General features: G+C 35.6%; 1 protein-coding gene and 1 long non-coding RNA gene across 5 annotated transcripts; both read left to right on the top strand.

Annotated features, from left to right (window-relative positions):
- LOC109706812 (alpha-N-acetylglucosaminidase-like) lies at positions 650–21,541 on the top strand. Of its 4 annotated transcripts, none has more exons than XM_020227814.1 (19): positions 653–1,080; positions 2,895–2,971; positions 3,696–3,907; positions 4,255–4,376; positions 7,419–7,504; positions 8,780–8,874; positions 12,056–12,137; positions 12,989–13,095; positions 14,311–14,341; positions 14,537–14,654; positions 15,418–15,465; positions 15,559–15,668; positions 15,771–15,873; positions 17,203–17,301; positions 18,264–18,378; positions 18,939–19,113; positions 20,103–20,340; positions 20,420–20,528; positions 20,929–21,541. In XM_020227814.1, exons 1-19 carry the CDS (start codon positions 820–822, stop codon positions 21,222–21,224), a joined length of 2,484 nt encoding a protein of 827 aa, XP_020083403.1. In that variant the 5' UTR covers positions 653–819; the 3' UTR covers positions 21,225–21,541. The 4 variants fall into 4 exon arrangements, with proteins under 4 accessions (XP_020083404.1, XP_020083403.1, XP_020083401.1 ...); XM_020227812.1 differs by having other exon boundaries at positions 655–1,080; positions 18,264–18,374; positions 18,875–19,113; XM_020227813.1 differs by having other exon boundaries at positions 659–1,080; positions 18,264–18,374; positions 18,875–19,113; positions 20,450–20,528.
- LOC109703666 lies at positions 23,082–25,832 on the top strand. Its single transcript, XR_002213998.1, has 2 exons — positions 23,082–23,863; positions 25,055–25,832. It is a non-coding gene; the product is annotated as an uncharacterized LOC109703666 (long non-coding RNA).

Raw genomic sequence — 27,322 nt, 5'->3', positions numbered from 1 at the left:
GAATTAGATAGAGAGGGCGTAAGAATAGAAATAGCCAAATGTAATTTTGAAAGATGGCGAAAATGGGTAATTTGTAATAACCATTCCAGATCTTAAAATTTTAATAGGGTTTCATTTTACTCTTTTTTTGGACATAAAAATTATTATTTGTATAATTGTATTTTGTTTATTTGTACGTTAATGCATTATGAGCTCATTGTTCTTTTATCCATCACATACTTTAAATTAAACAGCCTAGTTTCTAAATAGAGAGCATAATATTGTTAGCAAAAAGCTTGCAAGAATAAAATATTAGGTGGGATAAATAATTGATAAACATGTAATACGTGAATGTAAAAATGCACCGGCTATATGCAATTTTTTTAAGAGTCTAATTTCTTACATTAAGTCTAATTTTAGGAGTCCTCAAATTTTTGGATAATATATATTATATAGTATAAATTCAAATCTTATGGGGTCTCCGGATTAATTATTTCAAAATAGACAAAATTCAAACTGAACCTAATCCGAGTCGGACTATGGTCCAACTAACCGTTAGGTCCAAATCGATTTAAACAGAGCCTTCGCTTTCCAACACAGGCGTATCTTCGGCGTCTTCATTCGCGGCCTGCAACGTTTGTCTTGTTCTCTCTCCCTCTCCTTCGTCTTTACTCCGCTTCTCTTTGGAATCTTTCGCTTTCGCTTCTAACAACCGTCACCCTCCCATGCACTCTCCTACTTCTAAACCCCTCCCTCTGCCCATTCGTTCTCTTCCACCTTCTCTTCCTCTCCCACCAATTAGGGTTTATCGGTTCTCCCCTCGCGCGATCGCTCCCCGCCATGGCGTGTCCACCGGTCGGCCCCCACCGCGTCCTCGTCCTCGCCCTCGACCTCGTCGTCGTCGTTGTCATGTTCTTCCTCTTCTTCGCCTCGTCGAGGGCGAATTCGATCCCGCTTGAGTCGTCTCGCCTCTCTCGCGTCCTCGAGATCCATGAGCGGGAGAGAGAGCCCGCGTCGGTCCAAGAAGAAGCTGTTCGCGGCCTACTCGATCGGCTTCTTCCTTCGCATTCGTCCAGCTTCGAATTCAAGATCGTGTCTAAGGTACGGTTTCTTTATGTTCTTATCCTCATCAATTGTTATCGCGGTTGCGGGGACCAAGTTCTTACCCTAATTTTACTGTTTAAAGCATCTCGCTTCGTGAATTCAAATGCTGGCGGATCAAGGTTTTCAGAATTTCGTCACCATCTCTATTTCTAAATTGGGTATAATGACGTCTAATTGAAGAGTGAGAATCTTGGATCGTTCTGTTGAGTTATCTAATGTTTCTGTGGTGCCTTTGGTTGTTATTGCATAATCTGCCAATTAAAATTGTTCTACTAGTGATTTTTAATTCTGGTATTTTTTTCGATTTCTGTTGATTCTGAAATTGTTTACAGAGATTACGAAATCATCTTGAAAAGTTCTTTGTCCCTTTTCTGCTTATCGTGTGCAGTATCATCATCATTTAACTGCATAAACCTTCTTGGTTCGTGAGTTAAAATTCCGACGGACTGAGATTTCAGAATTGAATTACCATCTAAGTTTCTAAATTGGGTGTCATGGCGTTTAACTCCGGCATGAAATTCTACGGTTGTCCTGTCCTTTTGTCTAATGTTTTTGACTGTTCTTGCAATATTCCTCATTTACTATTATAATAGTAGGTGATGTTTGACTCAACATTTACTTAGATTTTTGTTCATTTTGGAGTTGTTAAATGGAGGTTAGGAGCATGGAATCCTGGATGGAGAGTACTGATATCATTTCTCTGAAAAAAGTTCACACAAGAATCTAAGAAACTCGCATTACTATATTTTGTATAGAAAGCCATTGCTGCTATATTAATATCACCATCATGCATGTTAAAATGTCTAACTACAGTTTAGTGTTGGGGGAAGGGGTTTATAGTTGTTTATTTAAATCATTTATTTTATCAACAAGTTATAAAATAAACTACTTTTAGGGAAAGATTACTCTAATTTGAGTCGCATTTTTAAGTTCACTAGTGCCACTATAGGAGCAACATATTGGCGCATGGCCATCATTTCTAGACATGATGAAAGAAGGCTCTGTTATTAGTTTATTACTGTAGTATACACAATGTCATCTGTTAGAACTGGATTTAAGTATACGACTTTCTTGGTAGGAGGAGCGTAGACATTTGAATTCCCTTTGTTTATCGTACCTCACTAGATTTGTCTAGTGTAGGAATCGATGAAGGTTGTATAGAAGTCTTTTATTACTAGAGATTATGTCTTCCATTTGATTAAGTGCTAAAATGCTAACCATGAAGGTGATTTTTTTTCCCCAAAGTTGTGCTGAAGTCAAGTTACCTGCATAGGAGGTAGAGGGGGACAAACGAAACATCTGCCAACTGATGGAAAGTGAACTTAATTTACTAGCATATTAAATCGTAAGTACTTTTTTTTGTTTCGCAAAATAAGTCTGAAGTGATGGTTGCTGTGATGTGCATTTTCATAGGGATTCTTCTATGAAGTCACGGAAATCATAGAGTTTGGGATGGTTTTTTATGGTATTTAATATACTGTATTGTGGATTTTGTTTCAGTGAAGACAAATGTACCCGAGTCAATGTTGTCATATGCAACTGTACGGTTTATGGAACCAAGATTGCATCCAGCCTTATTGTCATAACTTAAACCTGGGCAAGATGCTTACCAACCAGCATTCTTGTCATGCTAAGTAACCCTCTAGGTTTATTCCTAATTAGAGATATGCTGTTAGCCTGTTATCATTATTTTAGAAAATTTATTGTTCCATTTTCTCTATTGCCAGTTTCCAATTTCTTTGACCACACTTAGCATTAATTGTTTGATTTTGCCCCCTTATTTCTTACATTTCAAACATTTCTTTTTGCAGGAATATTGTGGTGGAAAGGCTTGCTTCATCATCAACAATCATCCGTCCTTTGATAGCAAAGGTTCTCCAGAAATCTTGTATGTACGAACATTCTATGATTCCCTGCATTGCCTTATCATCTTTTATCTTGAATTTGTCTTAGCTTTCTTTGTAGTATTAAAGGCCTCTACTGTACGGTTTCTGAAGCGTTAAATATATTTTCTATTCAAGATATTTAAATCGTCACCACGCAACTTAAGAGGGATGATGTAAGAGGTGTTGGCGAGCTTGTGGAATCATCATAGATTCCCAACTAGTATGCATTTTACAATACCATGGGTTAGGAGGTTTTATCATTCCCATACTTGACGGGAACCATGAGTAGTCTGCTAACAAGAATATACCAGTCCTAACAACCTCCTAACCATAGTGGCATGGTAAGTTGGTAAAAAATTTGCCATTCCAATTATAAATTATACGGCATTCCTATAATGTTATAAACCAGTGAAGCTTAGGGGTTTCTAGATGGTAATGAAAAATATAAACTAAGTAGCAATTTCTTCTTATTGTTCCACATCACAAGCTAAACAACAAAAAGAATGATGGAAAAGTCTGTCTCATGATTCATAGAGAATCAATAAAAATAGAAGTGGCTCTAAAAGAGGCCTTGGTTTAGTATTTATTTTACAGTCCTCAACACTAGTTACTATTCTATTGCAATTCACTTCTTTTTTTTTTTTCCTTCATTAAGAAAAGAAACCAGATAAAAGAAGGTGGACCATGTCTCGATCCTTCTCATTTGTTCTCTGTTTTTTCTAATAGAATTCATGGGGTAACTGGTGTGGAAATTTCTGCTGGTCTCCACTGGTATCTAAAGTACTATTGTACAGCGCACGTATCTTGGGAGAAAACTGGTGGTGCACAATTACTTTCAGTACCCCAGCCTGGCACTCTTCCTCATGTTCCTTCTGCTGGTATCTTGGTTCAAAGACCCGTTCAATGGAGCTACTACCAGAATGCTGTTACATCCAGCTGTAAGCCTCCAAGCGCAATTCTTAGAGCTTTTATATTTTCTTCTGCATGACTTCAGTTTTTTGATTTTGTTCTTTTTACTTTTATTCTAGAAGTGTTTCTTTAGTTTTTAATTTTGGTACAAGTTTTCATTTTGCGGCCCTTCCGTCTGTATCAAAACTCACTCTTCTCTGGCATGAGTCCTTCCGTTGCAAGGATGTTAGATAGAATTTTATTTCTACATCTAGAAGTGACATATTTGTACCAGTTTAATTATACCATGGGTGATATATTAGTAGTGGTTCCATGAATGAAGGCCACAAAATTTACGTATTTCTCTGAAATCTAATTTTGCTTTCATGATTTTAAGATTCATTTGCTTGGTGGGATTGGGAAAGGTGGGAAAAGGAGATCGATTGGATGGCTCTTCAAGGTATTAATCTGCCTCTTGCTTTTACCGGGCAAGAAGCGATCTGGCAGAAGGTTTTTCAGGTATTATTATTATTATTTTTCAACGTTATCGGACCAGTTTATGTTTACGTCATAATTTATCGAATTCCTCTTTCTAGAGACACTTTCGCTTCTGATGTCTATCATCACTGTAGACTCTTCTCTTTATGGGTCATAGTAATGGCAGATATCGTTGGATAAGAACCTACCAGGTTTCCAGCAGTAATTCCTCCTAATGCCGTAGGTGTAGTTTACATGAAAATTATTTTGATCAACAGCTTTCATTATATGTTTATATCTACAATTCTACATTCTTTCAAATTCAAACCTTAGCAGCAGATGTTCTTTTGCTGTAAATTAATATACATTTTATTTTATGTTTTAGATATGTTTATTTACTTTTTAACCTTTTCTGGACATAAGCATTGCCTGTTATATATCTTTCAGCCGAGAATTCATAAAGTGTCCTACGGTGCTTTTAAAAAACTTATCCATACCTTTTGTGGTTAACAGATGAAAATACTTGTATTTGTTACGCACGTCCTCGGGAAATTTTTCTCTGGAAATTAGTATTTTATATAATGTTGAAGTTCTTCAGTATTAGTTACTCACAGTTTTGCTTTTTGCAATTAGCTCCAGTAAGAAAGATATCTCTTCTTACTGCCTAATAACCTTTTTACATGCCTTTTGCATTTAGATTTGCTAATATTTTTTTTTCTTATTTTCACTGTAAGGCGGAAATAAACTAAGCTTTCTCATGGGCTGGAGTTTGGATGGCCTATTTACAGGCAACCACTCGCTGCTGATCCGAAGCTTACTATTTATTTGCGTCGTTTATTTTTTACGCTCCTTAGCTAATTTTGACTGTATGTTTTTCCTTTCCTCAATGTTTATTTGCTCCTGATTTTGCCGTTAGTTTTTTTACTGTTGGTGGCAGTGATGATATGCAAGGAAGGAAAAAAAACTGAGAGTTGCTTTAGGCGCGAAGTTTGGATGGCCCGCTTGTGGGCAACCACTCTCGACTGTTCATTTGCGTTTGTTTTTCACTTATATTTCGTAATGGTCTTTAGCTAATTTTGAATGTATGTTTTTTTCACGTGCCGGGGTTTGGACGGCCTATTTACAGGCAACCACTCGCCGCTGATCTGAAGCTTCTTATTTATTTGCTCGTTTGTTTTTTTCGCTCCTTATAGCTAATTTTGACTGTATGTTTTTCCTTTCCTCAATGTTTATTTGCTCCTGATTTTGTCATTAGTTTTTTTTACTGTTGGTGGCAGTGATGATATGCGAGGAAGGAAAAAAACTGAGTTTGCTGTAGGCGCAAAGTTTGGACGGCCCGCTTGCGGGCAACCACTCTCGACTGTTCATTTGCGTTTGTTTTTTCACTTATATTTCGTAATGGTCTTTGGCTAATTTTGAATGTATGTTTTTTTTGTGTTAGTTTATTTCCTCCTGATTTTGTCGTTAGTTTTGTTTCCCCTGTTGGTGGCAGTGATGATATGCAATGAAGGAAAAAAAAACTGAGATTTGCTGTAGGCAAGGAGTTTGGACGGCCCGTTTGCGGGCAACCACTCTCGACCATTCATTTGGTCCTTTGATTAGTATGTATTAATCTCAATTAGTGTGCGCTTTATGGTCGAACACTCCTGCTGGTCTAAAGCTTGCTTTTTTGTTCCTTTATCATGGTGGAACTTATATGCTCGCATAATCTGAGCCTTGCTCACTGGTTTGGTCATGTCTCCTTCTTATTCTTTAGTTATGTTTCATATTTTTTCTTTGGGTTTTCCATGTTTGCATGTTCTGGGTTTTCTTCTCTGGAGTGGTTATGTTTTATTTATTTATTTATTTATTTATTTTTTCCTTATGTTTTTCCTTCCCTGAATTTAGTTTTGCATTCTCGGATTAACTGACCTTCGAATTTTGCTTGTTTGTTTTTTTTCCTGTTCATTTATTTTTCTCCTCTTTTTTGTCGTTAGTTTTTTCTTTTACTGTTAGCGGCAGTGATGATATGCAAGGAAGTGAAAAAAAAAAAAAAGAGATTTGCTGTAGACAAGAAGTTTGGACGGTCCGCTTGCGGGCAACCACTCTCGACTGCCATTTGGTCCTTTGCTTAGTATGTATTAATCTCAGTTAATGTGCACTTTATGGTCGAACAATCGCTGCTGGTCTGAAGCTTGCTTTTGGTTCCTTTATCTTGGTGGAACTTACATGCTCGCGTTATCTGAGCCTTGCTCACTAGTTTGGTCATGTCTCCTTATTCTTTAGTTACATTTCATTTTTTTTCTGTGTTTTCCATGCTCGCATGGTCTGGGTCTTCTTTGCTGGATTGGTCATGGTTTTTTTTTTTTTTTTTTTAAATTCTTTACTTATGTTTTTCCTTTTCCTGATTTTAGTTCTGCATTCTCGGATTAACTGACCTTCGAAATTTGCCTATATGTTTTTTCTTTTTTTTATTGTGCGTTTATTTTTCTCCTGATTTTGTCATTAGGTTTTTTTACTGTCGGTGGCAGTGATGCTATTTAAGGAAATAAACTGAGATTTGCTGTAGGCGAGCAGTTTGGACGGCTCGCTTGCCGGCAACCACTCTTGACTGTTCATTTGGTCCTTTGGTTAGTGCGTGTTAATCTCAGTTAGTGTGCGCTTTATGGTCGACCCCTCGCTGCTGGCCTGAATCTTGCTTTACGTTTTTTCTTCACTGATTTTAGTATTGCATTCTCGAGTTATCTGACCGTCGCATCTACTTTTGTTACCTTTATCCAAAATTTTACTTGCTATTGTGTGCTTCAACTTTGCTTGTTATTGTCCTTGTTTTTTTTACTTGCTATTGTGTGCTTCTATATGATAATGACCTATTATGATAGCTTGATTATGAAACTCCACTTAGTTTAGAGGAGGCCAAAGGTAAGATCATATTTATACCATGTAAGTTGAGAATCAAAAGGCAACTTTTTTGCTCTTCTTTCGTCAGATTAAATATTTCTTACCAACTTGATTGTGAAGCAGAGACTTTTTCTGTACTTACTAGTTTTTGACTAGACTTTTTCTGTACTTACTAGTTTTTGACTATTACCTATACCTTTATAGGGGTTTAACATTAGCAGTTCAGATCTGAACAATTTCTTCGGGGGACCAGGTTTTCTTGCATGGTCACGAATGGGCAACTTGCACGGGTGAGTTTGCAATTAATAAATTTTACTCATTTTGATACTATATTTGACATAGAAATATTGATATATTTTGCAGTCTTTAGTCTTAATATCACTGTACCATATGAATTGACCGAACATACTCTTATCTTCTGCATATTTCTGCAAACCTTTTGATATTTAGTTGAAAAGAACTTTGAATCACTGCTATTTTGGTATCAGATATAGGATTCTAGGTTGAAAGACATGTTTACAAACTAATATAGATTGTTATAATAAACTTTTTTTTGGGAAAAAGATAAAAACCAGCTATTTATAATGGGTAAGAAATTTATCAAAGTTAAATTTAATGAAGACGTTTATTTACTGGCTCAGCATGCATGATTGCAGTTGGCCACTCAATAAACAGGCTCGTGTCTCAGTTTCACTGCATAAACGATTGCATCAATCTCAATCTGCACTTTACAAAAGTTAAGGAAGATTGTCCAATTCAGATGCAAAACTACATGGAAATTAGTTGGTGGATGATCTATGGAGTACAATCACAACAGTTGAATAAACTTCAGGATAAATTGCTAGTTTTGTCAGTTAAAACGAAGGAGATTTTTTTTAAAATTTAGTTTTAGATCTAGTATACAATTTGCAACTAAATTAGAGGTTTAGATACAGAACAACGTGATATTCCAAACCATTTCAGTGAAGTTTTGCTTCCAAAATCAACAATCATCCTACGTTTTTGGGTCTATTTGGGACAATGGTAAGCGCTGATGGGAAATTTTGAGAAACCTAAGAATTTTTTATGCAGGGTGTTGATTGAGCAACGGCTTAAAGTGTTGGGAGGTTTCACTACTTCAGCTTGGAAACTACTTTAAATCTAGTAATAACATGTTTTCAACCTGCATAATTGACAAGATATGAAGTTTTACAACTGATAGAAGGCTGAAAGTTCTAGTAATAAAATAAAAGGCTTTTTTTTTTCTTTTTTAAATGCAAAATGATCAAACCAGTTTTTAAGTTGGTACCCACGCATCTCATGCTTTGGCCATGCCAAAAATTAACTTTGTATTAGGTATTGGGCTGGCATATTGATGGCCAATAGAAGTCTGTGCATTTTGCATGCAAGCTAGGATATGATGACTGGGATATAACTAATTTAGTATTTGAGAAAAGTATTAGACTGGGAAAAGATCAATTCGGTGCTAGATCTAGTCAAAGAACATGAAAATGCCGTATATCTTAAGTGTAAGCTTCATTTGGTTTCTTCTATTGTTAGTACTGCGTGAAATTTATTGATGATAGATGGGGTGGACCACTTCCTCAAAGTTGGCTTGATGATCAACTTGCTCTTCAAAAGAAAATTCTTACTAGAATGTACAATTTTGGGATGACTCCAGGTAACAAAGTTATACTTGCTCATTCTTTACTACAACATGATGTATTGAATGATAAAAACAGGCATTATGGTTTTCACCATTTTTATCCTGGTTGTTCTTTTTTGTGAAATATATTTATCTTGGTTTTATGTTTGATACCTATTCTTTTGTTTGTAAATTTTTTTTTTTATATTTCTCTAATAGCATGCATTAGATTCCATTTAGTCACCACAGTTCGTAGATCTAAAGTGATTTGCTAGCGTGACGGAAATGATTAATGTTTGATTTGACATAACGCATAAATTTTTATATTTGGTCTTGTAACTGGTAGGAAGCAAGAACTGGTTTGTTAGTGGTTTATAGAACTACTAAATCACCTCCTGAATTGTTAATCTTTTTAATTAACCTATAAATTTTAAATATATTTTTTGTCGGTCCTACTTGAAGCAAAGTCGGATTAAAAATAAGTTTAAATATACCTGGCAATTAGTATTTGCAGCAACATTAGATTGCTTTATAGCAAGGTTCGAAGTGCCAGCCTATGCTGTATGGCACCGGAGGGGCGAAGTACGGGGGTGTCTCGTAGGACCCCTTTGTCGCGATAAACCCAACCGTGCTGATTTTTTTTTTGTTGGTTTTTTTTCGTTTCCTCCTTCAACCCCAAGTGCTGCCGCCACCTTCCCCCCCATCACTCATGCCCGCCGATGGGTTTTTTTTTTGTGGTTATTTTCCTTCCCCTCCCCCACTGTGCCCCATCTTTCTCTCAGTTCTGTTTTGTTTTGTCCATCCCCCTCCCCCCGCATTTGATGGATTTTTTTTCCTTTTTTTTGGTGGTTTTTTTTTCCCTCCATTTTTTTTTTCTTTAATGTCCCTCCTTCACTCCTCTGGCCCATGATGTTTTTTTTTTTTTCGTTTTTGTGGTAGGCTCCTTTTTCCCCCCGATGATGGTTTTTTTGTGTGGTGGTTCCCACACACTCCTACCGATGTTTTTTTTTTGTGTAATTGTGACCGCCGCCTCCCCCCCCTCCTCGCTAGGTTTTTTTTTAGTTTTATTCCCCCCCTGATAGGTTCAGTGGTTTTTTTTTTCCTTCCCCTGCTAATAGATTTTTAATTTTTCTGGTAGTCTTTTTCCCTCATCCCTCCCCTCTTGTTTTTTTTTTTTTACATCCCTTTCCCTTGTCTTGTGTTTTTTTTTTTTTTTTGGTGATCGTTTTTTTTTCCATTCGCCTTCGCACCAAACCCCCCCGTACATCCGCAACAGACACACCTAATGGATTTCCCCCTTTCGCTGATGGGTTTTTTTTTCCCTTCCCCTCTCCCTAATGGGTTTTTTTTTCTAGATGTTTTTTTTTTCTTTCCCCTACCCACCCCTATGGGTTTTTTTCTTTTTCTTTTGATAGTCTCTCCTTCCCCACCCCCCCGCTAATGGTTTTTTTGGGTGGTTTCAACTCCCCCTTGACGGATTTTTTCCCTCACCCTCAATGGGTCCCCGCCACCCCCCCCAATTTGATGATTTTTCTTTTTGGGTGACTTCCCTCCCCGCCCCCCCTCGTGATGGTTTTTTTTTGTGATTTTTTTTTTCCCTCCCTTTCCTAATGGGTTTTTTTTTTCTTTGCCCCACCCCCCTATGATTTTTTTTCCTCCCCCCCCCGGCCGATGGGGCTTTTTTGTGGCTTTTTTTTTATTTTCCTTTTCCATCTCCCCTTTTTGTTTTTAAAATCCTCCTTCTGCACCTGATAAGTTCCCCCTTCCCCCCCATGGTATTTCTTGGTTGTTTTTTTTTCCTTTCCTCTTTGATGGGCTTATTTTTCTTCCCCCCCTCCCTCTCGTTTTTTTTTAATTTTTTTTTTATTGTGCCCCCTTTCCCTCCAAAAAATTCTAATTGGCTTTTTTATTTGTGGTGTCCTCTCCTCCCTCTCCCCCCAATCCCGGTTGGTTTTTTTTTCTTGTTTGTGGTGGTTTTTTTTCCTCCACCTGTTGATACTTTCTTTTGGGCCCTTGATGAATTTTTTTTTCTCCCCCAAAAAAAGAAACCATTAGCATATCTTTCTACTCTCATTCTCTATTTTTTTTCTTCTCTACTCTTTCTCTCTCTTTTCCTTTTCTTTTTACATATCTTCCTCAATTTTTTTTCTTTCTATTTTCTACTCCTTTTTTTGCTTCTTTCATCGCTTCAATATTCAAAAAGGCTAAAAAAACTTATTAGGTAAGTAAAAAATATTATAATTTAAATTTTGTTTATATATTTTGAATATTTTTTATTTATAAAGCTCCTTTTTTGAAAGAAATATGAAATTAGGTAATTTTTCATTTATAGTTTACAAAAAGTTGAAAATTGATCTATTTGATTTAATTTTATATGGTCAAATTTTAATTATTTTGGATAGATCTAGTATTTCATATGAGATTTGCAACAAAAATATTTTTAACTTTGAAAATTCTATTTCTGGATTTAGAAGATTGAAATTATTGATAAAATTAAAAGCTAAATTAAATCAATTAATACTTAAATTTGTTTAGTTTATTTGTCATATAATTTATTGCTAAATTTTTATGGATAGAACTAACAATTTTTCTTAAATATTTTAATAAATTTTTTTTATTATTGTAAGCAATCATCTTTCTGTAAAGATGTAAATTTAAATAATTATTGTACTTGTGAATTTTATTGTATTTTAATTTTTATTTTCTGTAAGATATAGAAAAAGATACCACTATATTAATTGCCGAGTATAGTAAGTTATATATAGACAATATTCATAATTATTCGACTTAATCTTTTAGAAAAATATTATAAGAGCTTATTGGAAAAAGAAAAGGCTGTGCCAAAACGCGACATTAGCAGGTCATGCATATTAATTGGCATGAAATCGTGCTATGTGTTGGCACAGGTGTGCTTGTGCCGAACTGTGCCAGTTAACCATTGGCACGCCCCTGTGCCACGACACTTTAATCCTTGATTGTAGCCATTGCTACACTGGTTTATGTGGTTAAAATTGGACAATATTTCAACAAGATAGACATTTATTTCCTACAACTACTAGTATGCCTTTTCAATTTTGAATTGAAAACTCACTTGCTTTTTGACGAAATTTACTTGAAAATGTTGTGATTGTGATAGATAATTTCTTTATATTGATTCCGTATTGTACGTGATTTCTTCTTTTTAGTTGCCATATGAATCTTTTTTTTTTGGGTGCAGTTCTTCCAGCCTTCTCTGGAAATGTTCCTTTTGCATTGAAATCCAAATTTCCTTCAGCAAAAGTTACTCACCTTGGAAATTGGTATGATATGATGAGCATTTGATAGTATTGCTTCAGCATGCATATTTTTAATTAGCTATTTCAGTATGTTTTGCATAAAAAGTGAGATTGGCTTCAAATCTGCATGTGATATTCGAAGTGTACTTATCAGGTGGGTCAATTAAGACCAAGGATGAAATAGAAGATGTTCAAATATCATGCTATATTCTTCCTGCCGGGCAATTTTCCTGTCCTACCATGGTAGCTGCATTCACTTAGCTGTCAAAGTTTCTAGAAGTTCGTTTCTCATTGATCCCTTGCCCCCACCTTCATTTTTTCATTCTTGAAGACCTAATCTTTTTTGCGTAACTCTCTGAATTGTGTAAAATTAATTGGCCCTTCCTATTGAGTAGTTAGATACTGTATTCTATATTGAGATGCACTTGCTTTTCCATCACACATTTTGTAACTGCGTACTTTTACTTCTTTCTGCTTCGTCCACTGGGAGAACAAGTAGATAAACAGCTATCTGATGTGAAATCATTCCATTTATTTTATCTGTCAGTGATGGTAATCTGTGTACATACTTGGTACTTCACCTAAATTCAGCTCAGCCTTAGTTTGGTGAGATCATAATTAACTGGGCAATGACCGTTTATCTCTATATAGATTCAACTAGGTTGCTAGGATTATTCTTATCTTGAAAAGATGAAATGCTATCCCTTGGTAATTTAATTTTATTAAATTCAGCTTAGTGATTGACTCAACCTTCAAAAGATGGAATGCTATCCCTGGAAATATTTTTGTACCCTGTAAATATTTTTCCTTGGGATAGTTATAGCATAATGACAATTTTTGTCTTAAGTGTTTGGATTTTCTCTTAATTGTTTCAGGTTTACAGTTGATAGTGATCCAAGGTGGTGTTGTACGTATCTTTTGGATGCAACTGATCCCTTGTTTATTGAAATTGGGAAATCATTTATAGAACAACAAATTATAGGTAACTCCAGTCTCTGCATATGTATAAGTAATTGCTTGAACCATAGTATGGAACATGTTAATATTTTAATGCTAAACCTAAGAATGTTCTATCATGTAAAAGAACATGTACCTTTTACGAAGAACTAGTGCAAATGGCTTTTGCAGTTTCGTGTACTAAAGCTGCTATTTGTTAATATTAAAAGAAATGTTAATATTTTGATTTCGTTGCATAGTTAGTATGGTTGTTTATTTCTTTCTTATGCACTTATTCCTCCTAACATTTTTGTATTTGGCCTTAAAAGGCAACAGTTTGCATTTATAAGTTGTAAACAAATTATATGAGGGACAATTGTTTACTGTTAATTAGAACACACTCGACTTGCGTGGAATTACGTTTTATTTTACTACCAAAGGTTGATCTAAAATGTGTATGTGTATGCTCGTACATGTGAATACCTGATGTATGTATGCATGTATGTACAAAAATATGCATGTATCTTTGCATGCATGCATTTGTGCTTGTCAGCATCGGAGGTAGAAGGATTCTTTAGTTATAAAGAAAAGGGTTCTTCACGTTAGCGATAAACTTCAGTGAAGCTCATGGTTCGTTTTAATGTAGGTTCTGGCAGGAAGGTTTGTTCAAGAGTTAAGATTAAGGGCTTCGGAAAATTATTTTGGGCTTACTAAGGTTTTGGAAATGTTGAATATAAGGGAGCGAAATACTGTGAAATCATGTAATGAGATAATGCTGAAATGCTATTCAATACAATAAAAAAGTCCATGTAGCAAAGATCTGAAGCATGAAAATTGACAGAAGTAATTGCATTTGACTGATATGCTGTCTAATTACTAGATGGTTGTCCATTTTTTTTAGTGTGTGGCCATGTCCAAAACTTTATGATTGCTGATGATTTTATGGATAGAATATAACATTTCATCTTTTGAGTGTTTGAATATTGCCTAAGATTTTCTCGATTCCTTCATCTGTGTGAAAATTGAGACAGTTCTGCACAAATTCTCTTCTCTCACCGACAAGAGTGTAATATCGCTCAAACCTCACGCAGCATTGCTTTCTTTTTTTTTTCCCATTAATTGGCGCTTTCTGGTTTTATCATTTGTGATGTAAGCATGCATGCACGGCTCTTTATGCCGTTTGGTTGCAGATTCTATTTCTTTCTTGGTTTATGTAGTATAATAGTTTCAGATATGTGAGTTTTTTTTTTTTCTAATGCAGAATATGGTAGGAGTAGTCACATATACAATTGGTACGCTTTCGTCATTCCTATCCTTGTGCAATTATTTTGCTGCTAATTTGTCTTTTCCCAGTTTGGCTGTTGTATGAAAATTATTTCACTTGCTCCAAAAAAGAAAATACATTTGCCAAATAGAATTGCATAAAGGATAAGCAGAAAAAAATTTTGGTCTCCTAAATTTTGTTGGTACACTTTATATGCATGCAGTGATACTTTTGATGAGAACACTCCTCCTACTGATGACCCAGAGTACATATCTTCATTAGGTGCTGCAATATACCAGGGAATGCAAAGTGGTGATGATGCTGCCATATGGTTAATGCAGGTGATAAGTGTGCTTCAAGTTGATCATAGCGCCTCTATTTTTACACATATGATTCTTAATTAGGCCTGACCATATAGTTCTAAAATTTGAGGACGGAAGATCATCCTTACATTCTTCTTTGTTCTACAGTAGTGGTCAAATGTGACATTGAAATTCTATTCTCACAAAAACTGGGCATTTAGGAATCAAAATACCATAAAGTATACTACAAATTGTCATAACTATTCAGGATCAGCTGTATCAGTCTTAAGTTGCAGTATTTTTTTTACTCCCCTCTTGTTTATAATAATTTTTCACATATTCAATGTTGTCATAGTTCTATATTTCTTTTTTCTTGATGCTTAATAAGCTGCTTGTTTCTGTTTTCCTCATTTCCTGATTGTCTTTTTCTGTTTCAATCACTGATGGTGTTCCTACTCTTCTAATGCATTCGTTCATCGCTTATTTAGTTAGATCTTGCCCTTTAACTTTATTGATTAGGACCTGGAATATGTCTCAGACGTTTTATGATTTATCTGCCTTTTGTGGTCATGTTTGGAATCATCATTTTAGTTATAGGTAAATCTGATAGTTTCTGACTATCAAGTGAATTCTTCTTTTTACAAGAACTTCTGAAAATTTGATGGTACTGTATAGTTGTATGTTACTTTTGTGATTTGTTGCCAAGTATATTAGTTATTTCCTTATGACAACTACAGGCATCTATTTTTTTTCGGACTTTCAATTGTATTTATGCCGTACTAAAGTTTGTGGCCTTTTGTAGGGTTGGTTATTTTCTTATGATCCTTTCTGGCAACCACCGCAGATGAAGGTATATTTTTCTCTGATTATAGTGGTTATAATGTATCCCCTTATTTTATCCCTAACTTTTTTCCTAAATTTTTGAGGTACCTTTGGTGTTTAGGCACTGCTGCACTCTGTTCCTATTGGTCAAATGGTTGTTCTTGACCTATATGCTGAAGTGAAACCAATATGGATTAGTTCTGAGCAGTTTTATGGTGTTCCATATATCTGGAAAGTTCTCGAGTTCTCTACCTTTGATTTAGGTTCTTCCTTTTTCAAATTTAATTGCATTATTTGGTTCTTAGCTTAAGGGATGTATTAGTTTATTTGCAGGTGCATGCTACATAATTTTGCTGCAAATATTGAGATGTACGGTATCCTAGATGTTATTGCATCAGGGCCAATTGAAGCTCGACTAAGTCATAACTCAACCATGGTCAGTAGCGAATAACTTTGATTCTTGACATTAACACATCTATTCATATAAATCTTACTTTTTTCTTCATGCTATTGTAGAAACAATAAAATAGTAGAGTTCAAACTCATGTAAAAGCTTATAATGAATCATGGAAAAGGTCCAATATTTTTTCTGCAAATCCACTTTTGGTCTCTTCATTAGTATTAATGAAGCATGTAGTTCTTATATCGACCAAAGCCCTCATTTGAATAAATTAACCAGAGGTTACTATTAGCCTTCCCATCTTTTAAACCTCATGTATCCTCTCTAAGAGAAGGATCTTGTCAAACACTATAAATGGCCTTCATTTTATGTAATGACATAACTAGTCCACTAGAATTAGCAACTACTTAGGCTAAACCACTGGCACAAGATGCTTTTGCCCAGGTTACTCAAACCAGCGCTAGTCTTTTTATGCCTATGCGAGTCCCTTCTTTAACTGATATGGGACTATTCAGGTGTCACATTGTACACATGGATGAAGCATGATCTGTTCGGGTATAATTAGCAATGACCCAGGGCATTTCTTATATGGGTGAACAGAAATTACAACTTGGGCTCATTGTTGCTATCAATTGCCGAAGATTTTTCTTGTGTGCATCTGACATGAGACAAACCACATGTTAAATGTGGGTCCTTCAAAAATCTTATTCTGGAATGGTGTTACAAGTTATTTTTCATGTATAGACTTTGCGAGTGCTAGTGAATGTTGTTCATGCACAATTTGCACTCTCTCCCTCCCTCTCTCTCCTCCCTAGTCCCTACTTCTTGTCTTCTTTATGTGCAAATTAGTTTCGCTTGACAGTTGAGGTGTCATTTTTTTTTTTTTTTTTTTTTTTTTGTCGCTGTGTGTTTACTTTTGTGCCTTTAATCCAAATTTAAGTTTATTGGGTCTTGTCTTCACGTTTGTATATTTCATCATACATGCAAAAGCACTATCATTTTTTCCCTAGGAGAAAATCAAATTTCGCAAGTACGTATTCCAAATTCCTATAGCAGGGCCATAATTAAAGTGCTGCTCCTAGTTAATTTTGTGACTGCATGGAATTAACAAAATATCAGTTAAGTAATGTTTCATGCTTGTCAGAAGTGAGTTTTTGAGTGAAAATGAATAATTACAATTCTTTCTTCAGTTTTATTTCATGCATAAACAAATATCTGGAGATAAAAAATATTGTCACTAATGATTAACAAAACTTTTATTGAAAAGTATATCAATTTTGTTGTCGTATTTTCTTATTTAAGCAGATTATGTGCTTGATAGAGGATGTCAAAGTGTTCGGTTTACAAATTTAATCTTGTTTGAAGGTTGGTGTTGGGATGTGTATGGAAGGCATTGAGCAAAATCCTATTGTCTATGATCTTATGTCCGAGATGGCATTTCGTCAAAAGCAAGTAGATGCTAAGGTAATGTGATTCTGATTTTCCCTTTGGCAATTACGATTTTTTTCTCCCATTTTAAGCCATTATTATCTTTATTTATTTTTTACTTTCTCCTCTATTGAAATTGGTATTTAACCATTTATCCATGCTCATGGTCATTGGTATTATTGAAATTGCTGATTGCCTCCTTATTCTGCGGGCCGTCAAATTGATCATTTAAGAAAAAAATATTCATTCAGTTTCTTGCAAAACCTATTATTATGGTAATACTGGAAGGGCAGTTTGTATTTTTTCCCATGTATAGATAATAAACTTTGAGGTAGATGGAAGGGCATTTTGAATATATTTCACATGTAGATTTTAATGTGGATGGACAAGTGGTTTTTTGTTAGTCTAACTACTAACAGAGTTTGAAATGAGTACTAACGAAAATATCTGATATAAATGTCATAACCTCCAAAAAGTCGCATGAAAGTAAAAAAGGCAGAAACCTCTGTGTGATGTGAGATATTAAGGTAGTAATAAATTAAACTAAGAAAAATTGGAATTGTCAGTCAACATTCATCTTAGAAAGAATAAAAAGTATTTTATGCCTTCCCTTTTAAATTAAGGCAAATGTTTCATTGACATTTTGTTTTTTGAAAAGTGATATCTTTCATTAATACTCAAGAAAGGATATTAGCATAACATCTCATCTCATTATTTGGGGACAACTGAAACCCAGTAGCTCTTTTTTCTGCGTCAGTACCGTCCGATTTATTGTTTTATTATTTTGAACTAAATGCAAATAAGTTTAAATTTCTTATGTTGGTTTTTTTTCTCTGTGGTTTAGCAATTTAGTTGAAATGAAGAAGTTTCCTGGATATGCATGCCTAATAAAAAATATGCATTGAGAATCGAGGGTACCAATTTGATCGTGATTTCTTTTTTTATCTTTGTTTTGATCACACCTTTTGAAGAGGCTTCTTGATTATATGTTTTTCTAGATGTGGGTAGATCTATATGCAGCAAGGAGATATGGAAAGCCTGTTACTGGATTGCTTGACGCCTGGAGAATATTATATCAGACTCTCTACAACTGCACTGATGGAGCTAATGTAAGTAAATGAACTTATTATGATTGGCTTATGATGAGTGCGAGTTTCTTACATTTCATTTGTTCTCTACTATCTTATACTCTCCAACCATTCAACTTTCCATGGCTATAAAATTCCTTAAATTAATCTCTTTCAATTAATATAAGAGAGTTCAAATGAATGGCACATTTTCACTATTGTAGTACTTCCTATTATGAGTTAACATTCACATTTTCACTGTTTAGTAGTACTTCCTATAATAAGTTAACATTCTGGTATCTTCATTTCTTCATACTGAAAGTCGCAGCAGTAGGTGTAAGCGGCGATCAGTTTGTTTGGCTTTTGATGTTTTTTTCAAAACTAAACCAAACCGAATTATAAATATAAAGTCTAGACATGGGAATAATCAAACTAAAGGTTTTTTTAGAAGTACTAAGCAAATGCAGATGTTTTCTATACAACCTTTTTTTTTTTTTAATGCTGCTACTTGATTTCAACTCAAGTTTAATCTTTGGTAGCAGGATAAAAACCGAGACGTCATTGTTGCTTTCCCGGATGTTGATCCTTCCATCATTTCGACTGCAGAATTACCTAAAGTTCGAGGGAACCTCCAGACTTTTTGGAATATTTTAGAAGGAGACTTGCTGGAGGATGATGCATATGATCGACCACATCTATGGTATTCCAGTAGTGATGTCGTACATGCACTTGAGCTTTTCCTTGAAAATGGAGGTGAAGTGTCTGATATGCCCACTTTCAGGTATGATTGTGCTAGATGACTATACTGATGGCAGTTTGCATGATATTTTGATTGCACCTATCCATGCTTATAGTCAACACTGTCAACCTCGAAAGAAGTGTACAAGCTTAGTGATATTTCAATTATATCCTAGCTCACTTTCACAGTAACTGCACACCTTGTTTTACTAATTTAATAACATGAAAAATCAAATTTAGCGCTCCATAGCACCATATGAAGACTGTCTAAGCAATAAGCTTCCTATCAAGTTTCATATCCGTGCAAAGTGGTAGGGAAATTCTCATGCTAAGTGTGCGTAGGCTTTATTTAGCATGCAATGCTCTTCAAAAATGTTTTTGAAGGAAAGTAGTCCATTTTCCACTCTTTTCTTTATTTAGGCAAATATAAGTCTTGTTATCAAAGCATACAAAAGAGATGATAAATTGTTAGGATAAATGTATACTTTCCAATTTCACAGCTTTTCTTTTACAATCCAATTTTGTTTACCCAATTGAACATTCAAACCCCATTTCCTCCAAGCTTTCAGCTAACAATTTTTTGAAATTTTTGGTTCTCTAATGTTTAAGCTGAGGCAACACAGGATTTATATGTTTTAACATACTTGCCATCATATTCGAGTCAATACTTCTGGTATTTTCAATAAGTGAATGTTGAAACTAAAAGGCAAGACAGTTTTTGAAATTTAAATGATAGATGGGTTGGTTTGAAGACCTGTGATACTATATATAATCTAAAAACTTAACCTGATAGAAAACGATAGGTACCAACTCTATCATGCAACATATTTTTCTTACATGCATTCATAAAATTTCATGCATCTAAATTTGAAAATAGAAGCTTCTGCAATTTTGTGGTCGTCGCGAGAACAACATATTTAACATTGATTATGCATTATGTGTTTTAGAATATTGACTACAATATCACAGCCAATAGCCCTTTGATACTATTTCGGAGCATTAGAGACATCAAAATTTTATTATCATCTTCAGGTATGATCTTGTTGATCTAACACGGCAAGCTCTAGCAAAGTATGCAAACCAAGTTTTCTTGAAGGTGATAGAAGGCTTTAAGTCCAATGACGTCAGGCATGTTAGTTCCTACAGCCAGCGCTTTCTTGACATTGTCAAAGACTTGGACATGCTTTTGGCATGCCATGAGGGATTTTTGCTTGGGCCTTGGTTACAAAGTGCTAAGAGCCTTGCGAGAGATCTGGAGCAGGAGAAGCAGGTAACGTCTTTCCTTGCTCTTGTTTCTTCTTCCTTTCCGTTTCAAAATTTGCATGACTGTATATCACCTCATTGCATAGTCAGTGATCAATGAACATAACGCGGTGCAGTTCGAATGGAATGCAAGAACTCAAATAACAATGTGGTTCGACAACACAGAGACGAAAGCAAGTTTACTACGTGATTATGGTGCGTACTATATCTAATTATTTCAGATATTAAATATATAACCCTAGAAACTTATCTATTTACTCACATATCCTTGTAGAATCTGATGTTTTTATATGCCATCCAAAAACTTGACTTTACACATGAGCCCTTATACGTATAAAATGCACCCCTTGTTTTTCAAATGACTTATTTTTTTATATTGTCATCCCAACTTCCAACATAAATTGGATGATTCCTCTAATCAAGACAAGTGTCTAGAGGGTACCTGTCTAGAAAGAAACCGAGCCTTTGAGAGATACATATCAAAATTGGGATTTGAAGGAGCATGTATGCCCTAGTAGTCTTCCGTTGATCTTCAGCCTTAAGATGGTTTTGCCGGTTTGTGCCTCTGCTACTTCTAATGGCGAGATCATTGCAGGAAACAAGTACTGGAACGGACTTCTACGAGAGTACTACGGACCACGCGCAGCTATTTACTTCAAATACCTGATAGAGAGCATGGCGAAAGGAGTGAGCTTCCCCTTAGAGGATTGGAGGAGGGAGTGGATCAGTCTTACCAATAAATGGCAGAGCAGTCGGAATATCTTCACGGTTAAAGCCACCGGCGATGCTTTAAACATCTCAAGGTGGCTATATGACAAGTACTTACGGAATGCTAACTTGCGTGAGGAATACAAGGCTGCAGACTATCTCACAAAGTCTGCAAGCTTCTAAGCCGCACACAGTCGCCTGCTGGAGGGCCTTGCTCGGGTGAGGGCTGCATGTGCTTTTATCCCCATGCAAATCAGCTTCCGTCGAACTTATTACTGTTTAAACTCTCTTTAAAATAAGCTGCAGAAATGTTTGGACGGTACCCCTATACTATCCTGATATTGTAACTAAATCTTTATATATCTGTTTTTTTTTTTTTTCACTTGAACACTTCAGTCGCAAGTCATTTGTGTAGGGGATAAAATGGTTACTTAACAGGAGAGTCTAGATTTTCCAACTGTCTGAGATAAAATTGCAATACACGAGATTGCTTAGGGACTAGAGTTTTCAAGTGAAAAGCTAGCGACTATGCATCAATATCAGGATAGGATAGTATGCTATTAATAGTACCACATTATTGGTGCTACCAAGTTTTCGGCCATTGGATTGAGAGATGTGTGGTTAGGATGATGTGGGCCCCCTGGGGTTGAGTAGGTGGTTGGTTGAATAGTATGATCTAACGGGTGAAAATGATCAAAGAGGTGGATCTAACGGCGGAAAACTTGGTAGCACCAAGTGCTTCGTGCTATTGATAGCATAGTAGCCGGACTATATATATATATATATAGAGAGAGAGTGAGGCTACTATGCTTCTGGAAGCACGGAGCCTTCCGTGCTTTCAGGTCGTTTTCGATGTTACTATTTTTGAATCGTCGATCGGCTCCGTTAAACTTGATCTAGAGTATTTGAAGTATTTAGAAAATAAATTTTATGATTTTTCGATATCATTTGCCTAGTGATCGAAGGGACTCAAATCAATAATTTTAATGGCCGTGGTGAGCTGTTTGCAAGTTTAATGGTATAGAAATATCCAAATCATCTGAAATTTTGATAGAAAATTCTTTATATTATATAAAACAAGATCAATATCTTTGATCTAAAATTTTAATGTCATATTATCACGTTTTGTAAGATTTTTATTTTCAGCAATTGATTTTGAGCCCCTTAGTTCACTAGGTAAATGATATCGAAAAATTGCAAAATTTTATACTTTTCCGTTATTGTTCTCTTGTCCATCAAATGGGCACAAAATGAACGACTGAAAATGAATATTCTTTAAAAAGTGATGATAGAGATCTTATAATCAAGATCGAGAGTATAGATCCTGTTCTAAATAGTTTAAAGAATTTTCTAACCAAAATTCAATTGATTTGGATATCTTTACACCGTTAAACGAGAAAATGCTCATATCGATCATTAAAATTATAAATTTTGAAACCCTTTGATCATTAGGTTAATAATGTTGAAAAGATTTGAAATTTGGTTTCTAGATACTTCAAGTGGTATAGATCACGTTCAATGGTGCCGATCGTCGATTTGGAGGCTCCATCATCGAAAATAAATGGGTGGCAACGGAGTCCATTTGCTACTGATAGTATTCTAGCTCAACTCTCTCTCTCTCTCTCTCTCTNCACGTTCGATGGTGCCGATCGTCGATTTGGAGGCTCCATCATCGAAAATAAATGGGTGGCAACGGAGCCCGTTTGCTACCGATAGTATTCTAGCTCAACTCTCTCTCTCTCTCTCTCTCTCTCCCTCTCTCTCTCTCTATATATATATATCTCTCTCTCTCTCTCTCTCTCTCTATATATATATATAGAGAGAGAGAGAGAGAGAGAGAGAGAGAGAGAGAGAGAGAGAACTAGGCTACTATGCTATTAATAGCATCAAGTCATTAGTGCTACCAAGTTTTTGGCCATTAGATTAAGAGATGTGCGGTTAGGATGATGTGGGCTCCTTAGGGTTGAGTAGGTGGTTGGCTGAATAGTATGATCTAACAGGTGAAAATGATTAAAATGGTAAATCTAACGGCAAAAAATTTGGTAGTACCCAGTGCTTCGTGCTATTAATAGCACAGCAGTCGGACTATATATATATATATATACTACTTGGATTTTAGGCCAATCCAAATATAAAGAGATTATATTAAAATTTTAAATTTTTTTTCAATTTGTTACTTCAACAGTGGGGCTGACAATTAAACTTACTGTTCACAAGTCGGTTTGTATTCAGCTTGGTAATAAACAAGCCGAACACAAAATGAGTTTTTCAGCTCAATATTTTAATGAGCTCGCTCGTGTTCGTGGATGTTCACAACTTCTGCGGCAAATACATTTTTGCCCAAGAATACAAAAACAAAAAAATTGGGCGCTAGTACATGGACCGTTGTGATAACATGGACAACCCGTATGCTTTGTGTTAGTGCGAGAATTCTTTTGGCAAATAGGATGGTGCCTGAATGGTGCCTGAAAGGAGTGAAAGGGGGTTTAATGGCTGGGAATCCCGTGAGATGGATATTGTATTTGCCTCGACCATGTATTATCTTACTTCATGTAATCCAATACCGATGGTATGCGGTTTGGCCGAGTCACGTTGGAATTCCGGGTCCCTTCTAGAAGCGAAGATCATCAGAAAGCCAAGGAAGGACGCGACAGTTTGGGAAAGTGAAAAAGACTCTTCTAGAAGGCGAACGCAATTGCTCCAACGAACGCCAAAAGCTGACATATGTTATTAGCTGTTCGTTGAAAACTAAAAGAAGCTTCGGGAGACATCGCTAGGTTTGACCCGGTGTCCGCGCAACATTAACCAACGACTGGTCAAAGGTTAGTTAAAATAAAAAGGTTCTCTCTCCCTCTCTATATATGTAGCGAAACAAAATATAAAATTTATTTAAATTATAAATTATTTTAATTTAACTATCTGATCTTTTTAAAATTTTAGTTTTACTATCTAATTTAAGCTAATTATTTATTTTACTAGATTTATAGTTATCAGAATTAAATGAAATATACCAACTAAACCTGTAAAATTGAACAACGCATTTAACTTGTGAAGTTAAAATATCGTTGACTGATTCAAATTAAACAAATTGAAAGATTAGATAATAAAATTAAAATTTTGAAAGATTGAATAACCTAATCAAAATGACCTTTAGTTTTAAGTAAATTCTATACTTAGACCGCAAAATTTCGAATAAAATTTTGGGTATACGCAGGCATTGGCATTCCTAAACTACAGGCCATTTGAAAATAGGGTCTTAACTTCACTTTTTTTAAATTAACATTCTCTTATCTTTCATTCTTTCATTTAAGTATTTGCAGTTAAGTTTTATTTGCTAATTGACAGTTCAAATTGTTAAATTTTTATAGAACTACTGATCGATTTGATAAACTTTTCACTTTATTTGAGTTATAATTACTTAATTCAAAGGAAGGAATGTTGGTGGGAAAACAAAGTTGAGGCGTTAATGGGGGCCATTCCAAAATGAAATATTGTTGAGGGGTTTCTTCGTATAATTTTACCTTTTTAAGAAAAAAACAAAGAGATACTATCCATGCGGAGTATACCTAAGGGTGGTTTTTTTTTGATTTTTTTTATTTTTTCAGCGAACAACTCTTTTCAAGTACAAGCTATTCGTGTCAGAATTTTTGGATTTTTTGTTGCGCGTACTATCACCTCCCACCGACCTATTAAGATACGTCGCATACGTAAACGCTGATTTGGCTAACTTCTTTTAACCAAATTAAATAAAAAAAATGGTGTCACAACCACCCATATATATGTATGTTGGTTTGTTGATTATGGCCAACACCCCCATCCATTCATAACCAATTAACTGGTCCATAATTGACCACGCAAGCAATGAGCTAATCCAACATATTGTTATTATTATTGTTGTTATTATTTTCTATAGGCATTCGACCACATCATCATCTGTACCTAATATTTAGTTAGAGACGAGTCTCAACTCTCAACTAATATTTGTCCCATTTTTCTTTTCTTTTTTTTTTTAGTTGTCTCAGGCTCTCAACACATTCACTCAGTCCGGCATATACTAATTAGAAACCTTCAACTCCCCCCCTCCCCGTCAAAGCACGCGCAATGCGTTTTATTTTTACTTTACACGAAGTTCCCGAGAACCCACGCCAGAGCTTTAGCTTCATCTTTGGTTGATTCCTCGCTGGCCATTTCGCTACGCATGGTATATATAAACATACCCAACGTGTAGAGTTGGAGATACTCGTGACCCTCTTCTTCTTCTACTTCTTCTCCGGTTCTCTTTCTCTTGTACTTTTAACTTCCAGGTGCAATCCAAATCTTACATCCTCTTTGATTGATGGAGCGGAGCAACTCGTTCGGCATGTCGTGGGCGGACCAGTGGGACTATGGCGGCGACGCCCCGAGCGCGGCGTCACAGAAGAAGAGCGGCGGCGGCGGCGGCAAGAAAAACGGCGTCGAGAAGACGAAGGAGATCGCCTCGAATGGATTTAAGAAGGTGAAGGAAGGTACCACCCAGGGGTTCCAGTGGGTTAAAGAGAAGTATCAGAAGAGGACCCAGAAACACTAGTTTGTGATCCCTGTAGTACGGTTGTTCTCTGTTTGTACACATGTATACAGAATGATCTAGCTTGTCGAGTAACTTTTGGTTGGTTTTGTACACGCCTCTTTTTACGTAGTATGTATGTTGATTTGTTGATCGATATCTCTTTGTTTGTTGATTCCTTTTTGTGTTTATTCAGAAAAATAAAAGAAAAAAAAAAACCCAATACTCATGCGTGTATCAGGAACTAACTTCTTTTGTGCACTATAAATCTCTTACGATGGTCCTTTTTGTTATATTTTACAGTTTATTTTCTGATGAAAATCCACTCCTCGGGAGATTTCTTCTGTCTCGGGGAAAACTAGGACAGAAGAATAAAAACAAGAGAAAAAGGATATAGTTTATTCCCTTGGAAACAATGCTACCTTATGCATAGCTTAAACAAATTCACAAAAACGAAAGAACTAATAGACACCCTTAGGCATTCAGAAGATAAAAAGGATCTCTTGCTGATGATCGGAAAATTTGAAAAATTGATCTGAACTAGAAGTTCACTCGAGACTCCTCTTTCCGAAGAACTCACAGAAATCTAAGTTTTGAGAAATATGAAAGCTAACAGTCTAACAGAGCTTCAACAGAGCCAGAAACCAACAGCAGTTGTCAAGCTGAGTTTCTATTAGACATAATCTATGAACTAGCTGTGATCAGCTTCATAATTGAGATTAACACAGCAAATAAAAAGGTGCCCACACCAGAAACACTGAGGTAGAGTGCAATTCCAATAGTTTCACATTTGAATTAAGCACTTGCTTATAAAAGAGCTCTTGCATACTGACCACTGTAGAGTCATAAGAAATACCCAAGAAGATGTCTAGAGGAACCAAAATATACTTTTAACTCGTAGCTAAGGATCCTTCCATCCTGACAATATTAAGCCTTTCGTAGTAGCTAAGGATCCTTCCATCCTGACAATATTAAGCCTTTCGTAATAGGTGCTGCAATAATAATAATTTGAAGGTGCTAATTCATTGATAGTTCACCAGGGCAAGAGATCACATACAAGTTTTAAGTTCAGCAGCATTTCACTACTTAATCCGAATAACAACTACCTACCTAGAAGAGTAGGTGATGAAAATCAAAGATATAAGAGAAACAAGGTAACAAAACCTGTTTTTAAGCACCAAATTAAAGATCAAATCTTATATTAACTGCCAATGTTTAGATCCACATTTTGTTCTGAAAACAACAAAGTCTGCCACACATGTAACTTATTACATGCTTCCAACAAAAATACATCAGAATCTAATGCGACTTAAGAATATCCATTAAAAGAGGATAAAACAAGCGTGCAATAGCAAGGCCGAGTTTGGAAACAGCAGCATTCATAAAGCTTTGCGGTCTACTCACTGACAGAACATCAATGTTAAACTGTTACAATGTGAAAAATGATGCAGGACATATATTCAGAGTATTATTGTAGAAAACTTTGCGGTCTACTTACTGAGGGAACCTCAATGTTAATCTGTTACAATGTGAAAAATGATGCAGGAGAGGAAATGTCGCATCAAATATCGAATCGTACCAGATTGTCTTGCACCTCAAAATTTCTCTTCATAGGAGCATGCTGTTTCTAAAATAGAAGAACAAAGGTCGAGAACCAAAAATCAATTCTAGAAAAGTAAAAAAGACCAAAATATAGAGTATACTAACTCAGCAACACCCATACTAGGCTTTTAAACCG

Source organism: Ananas comosus, linkage group 2 (assembly GCF_001540865.1).
Source record: "Ananas comosus cultivar F153 linkage group 2, ASM154086v1, whole genome shotgun sequence".
NCBI classification, from domain to species: domain Eukaryota; kingdom Viridiplantae; phylum Streptophyta; class Magnoliopsida; order Poales; family Bromeliaceae; genus Ananas; species Ananas comosus.
This window is presented reverse-complemented; position numbering and strand designations above follow the sequence as displayed.

Excerpts from the sequence above, each read along its gene's own strand:
- LOC109706812 (XM_020227812.1), top strand. The coding sequence starts at position 820 with ATGGCGTGTCCACCGGTCGGCCCCCACCGCGTCCTCGTCCTCGCCCTC. Across the intron at positions 2,972-3,695 it reads AAAGGTTCTCCAGAAATCTT|AATTCATGGGGTAACTGGTG; the intron begins GTATGTACGAAC and ends TTTTTCTAATAG. Across the intron at positions 14,342-14,536 it reads AGTAGTCACATATACAATTG|TGATACTTTTGATGAGAACA; the intron begins GTACGCTTTCGT and ends ATATGCATGCAG.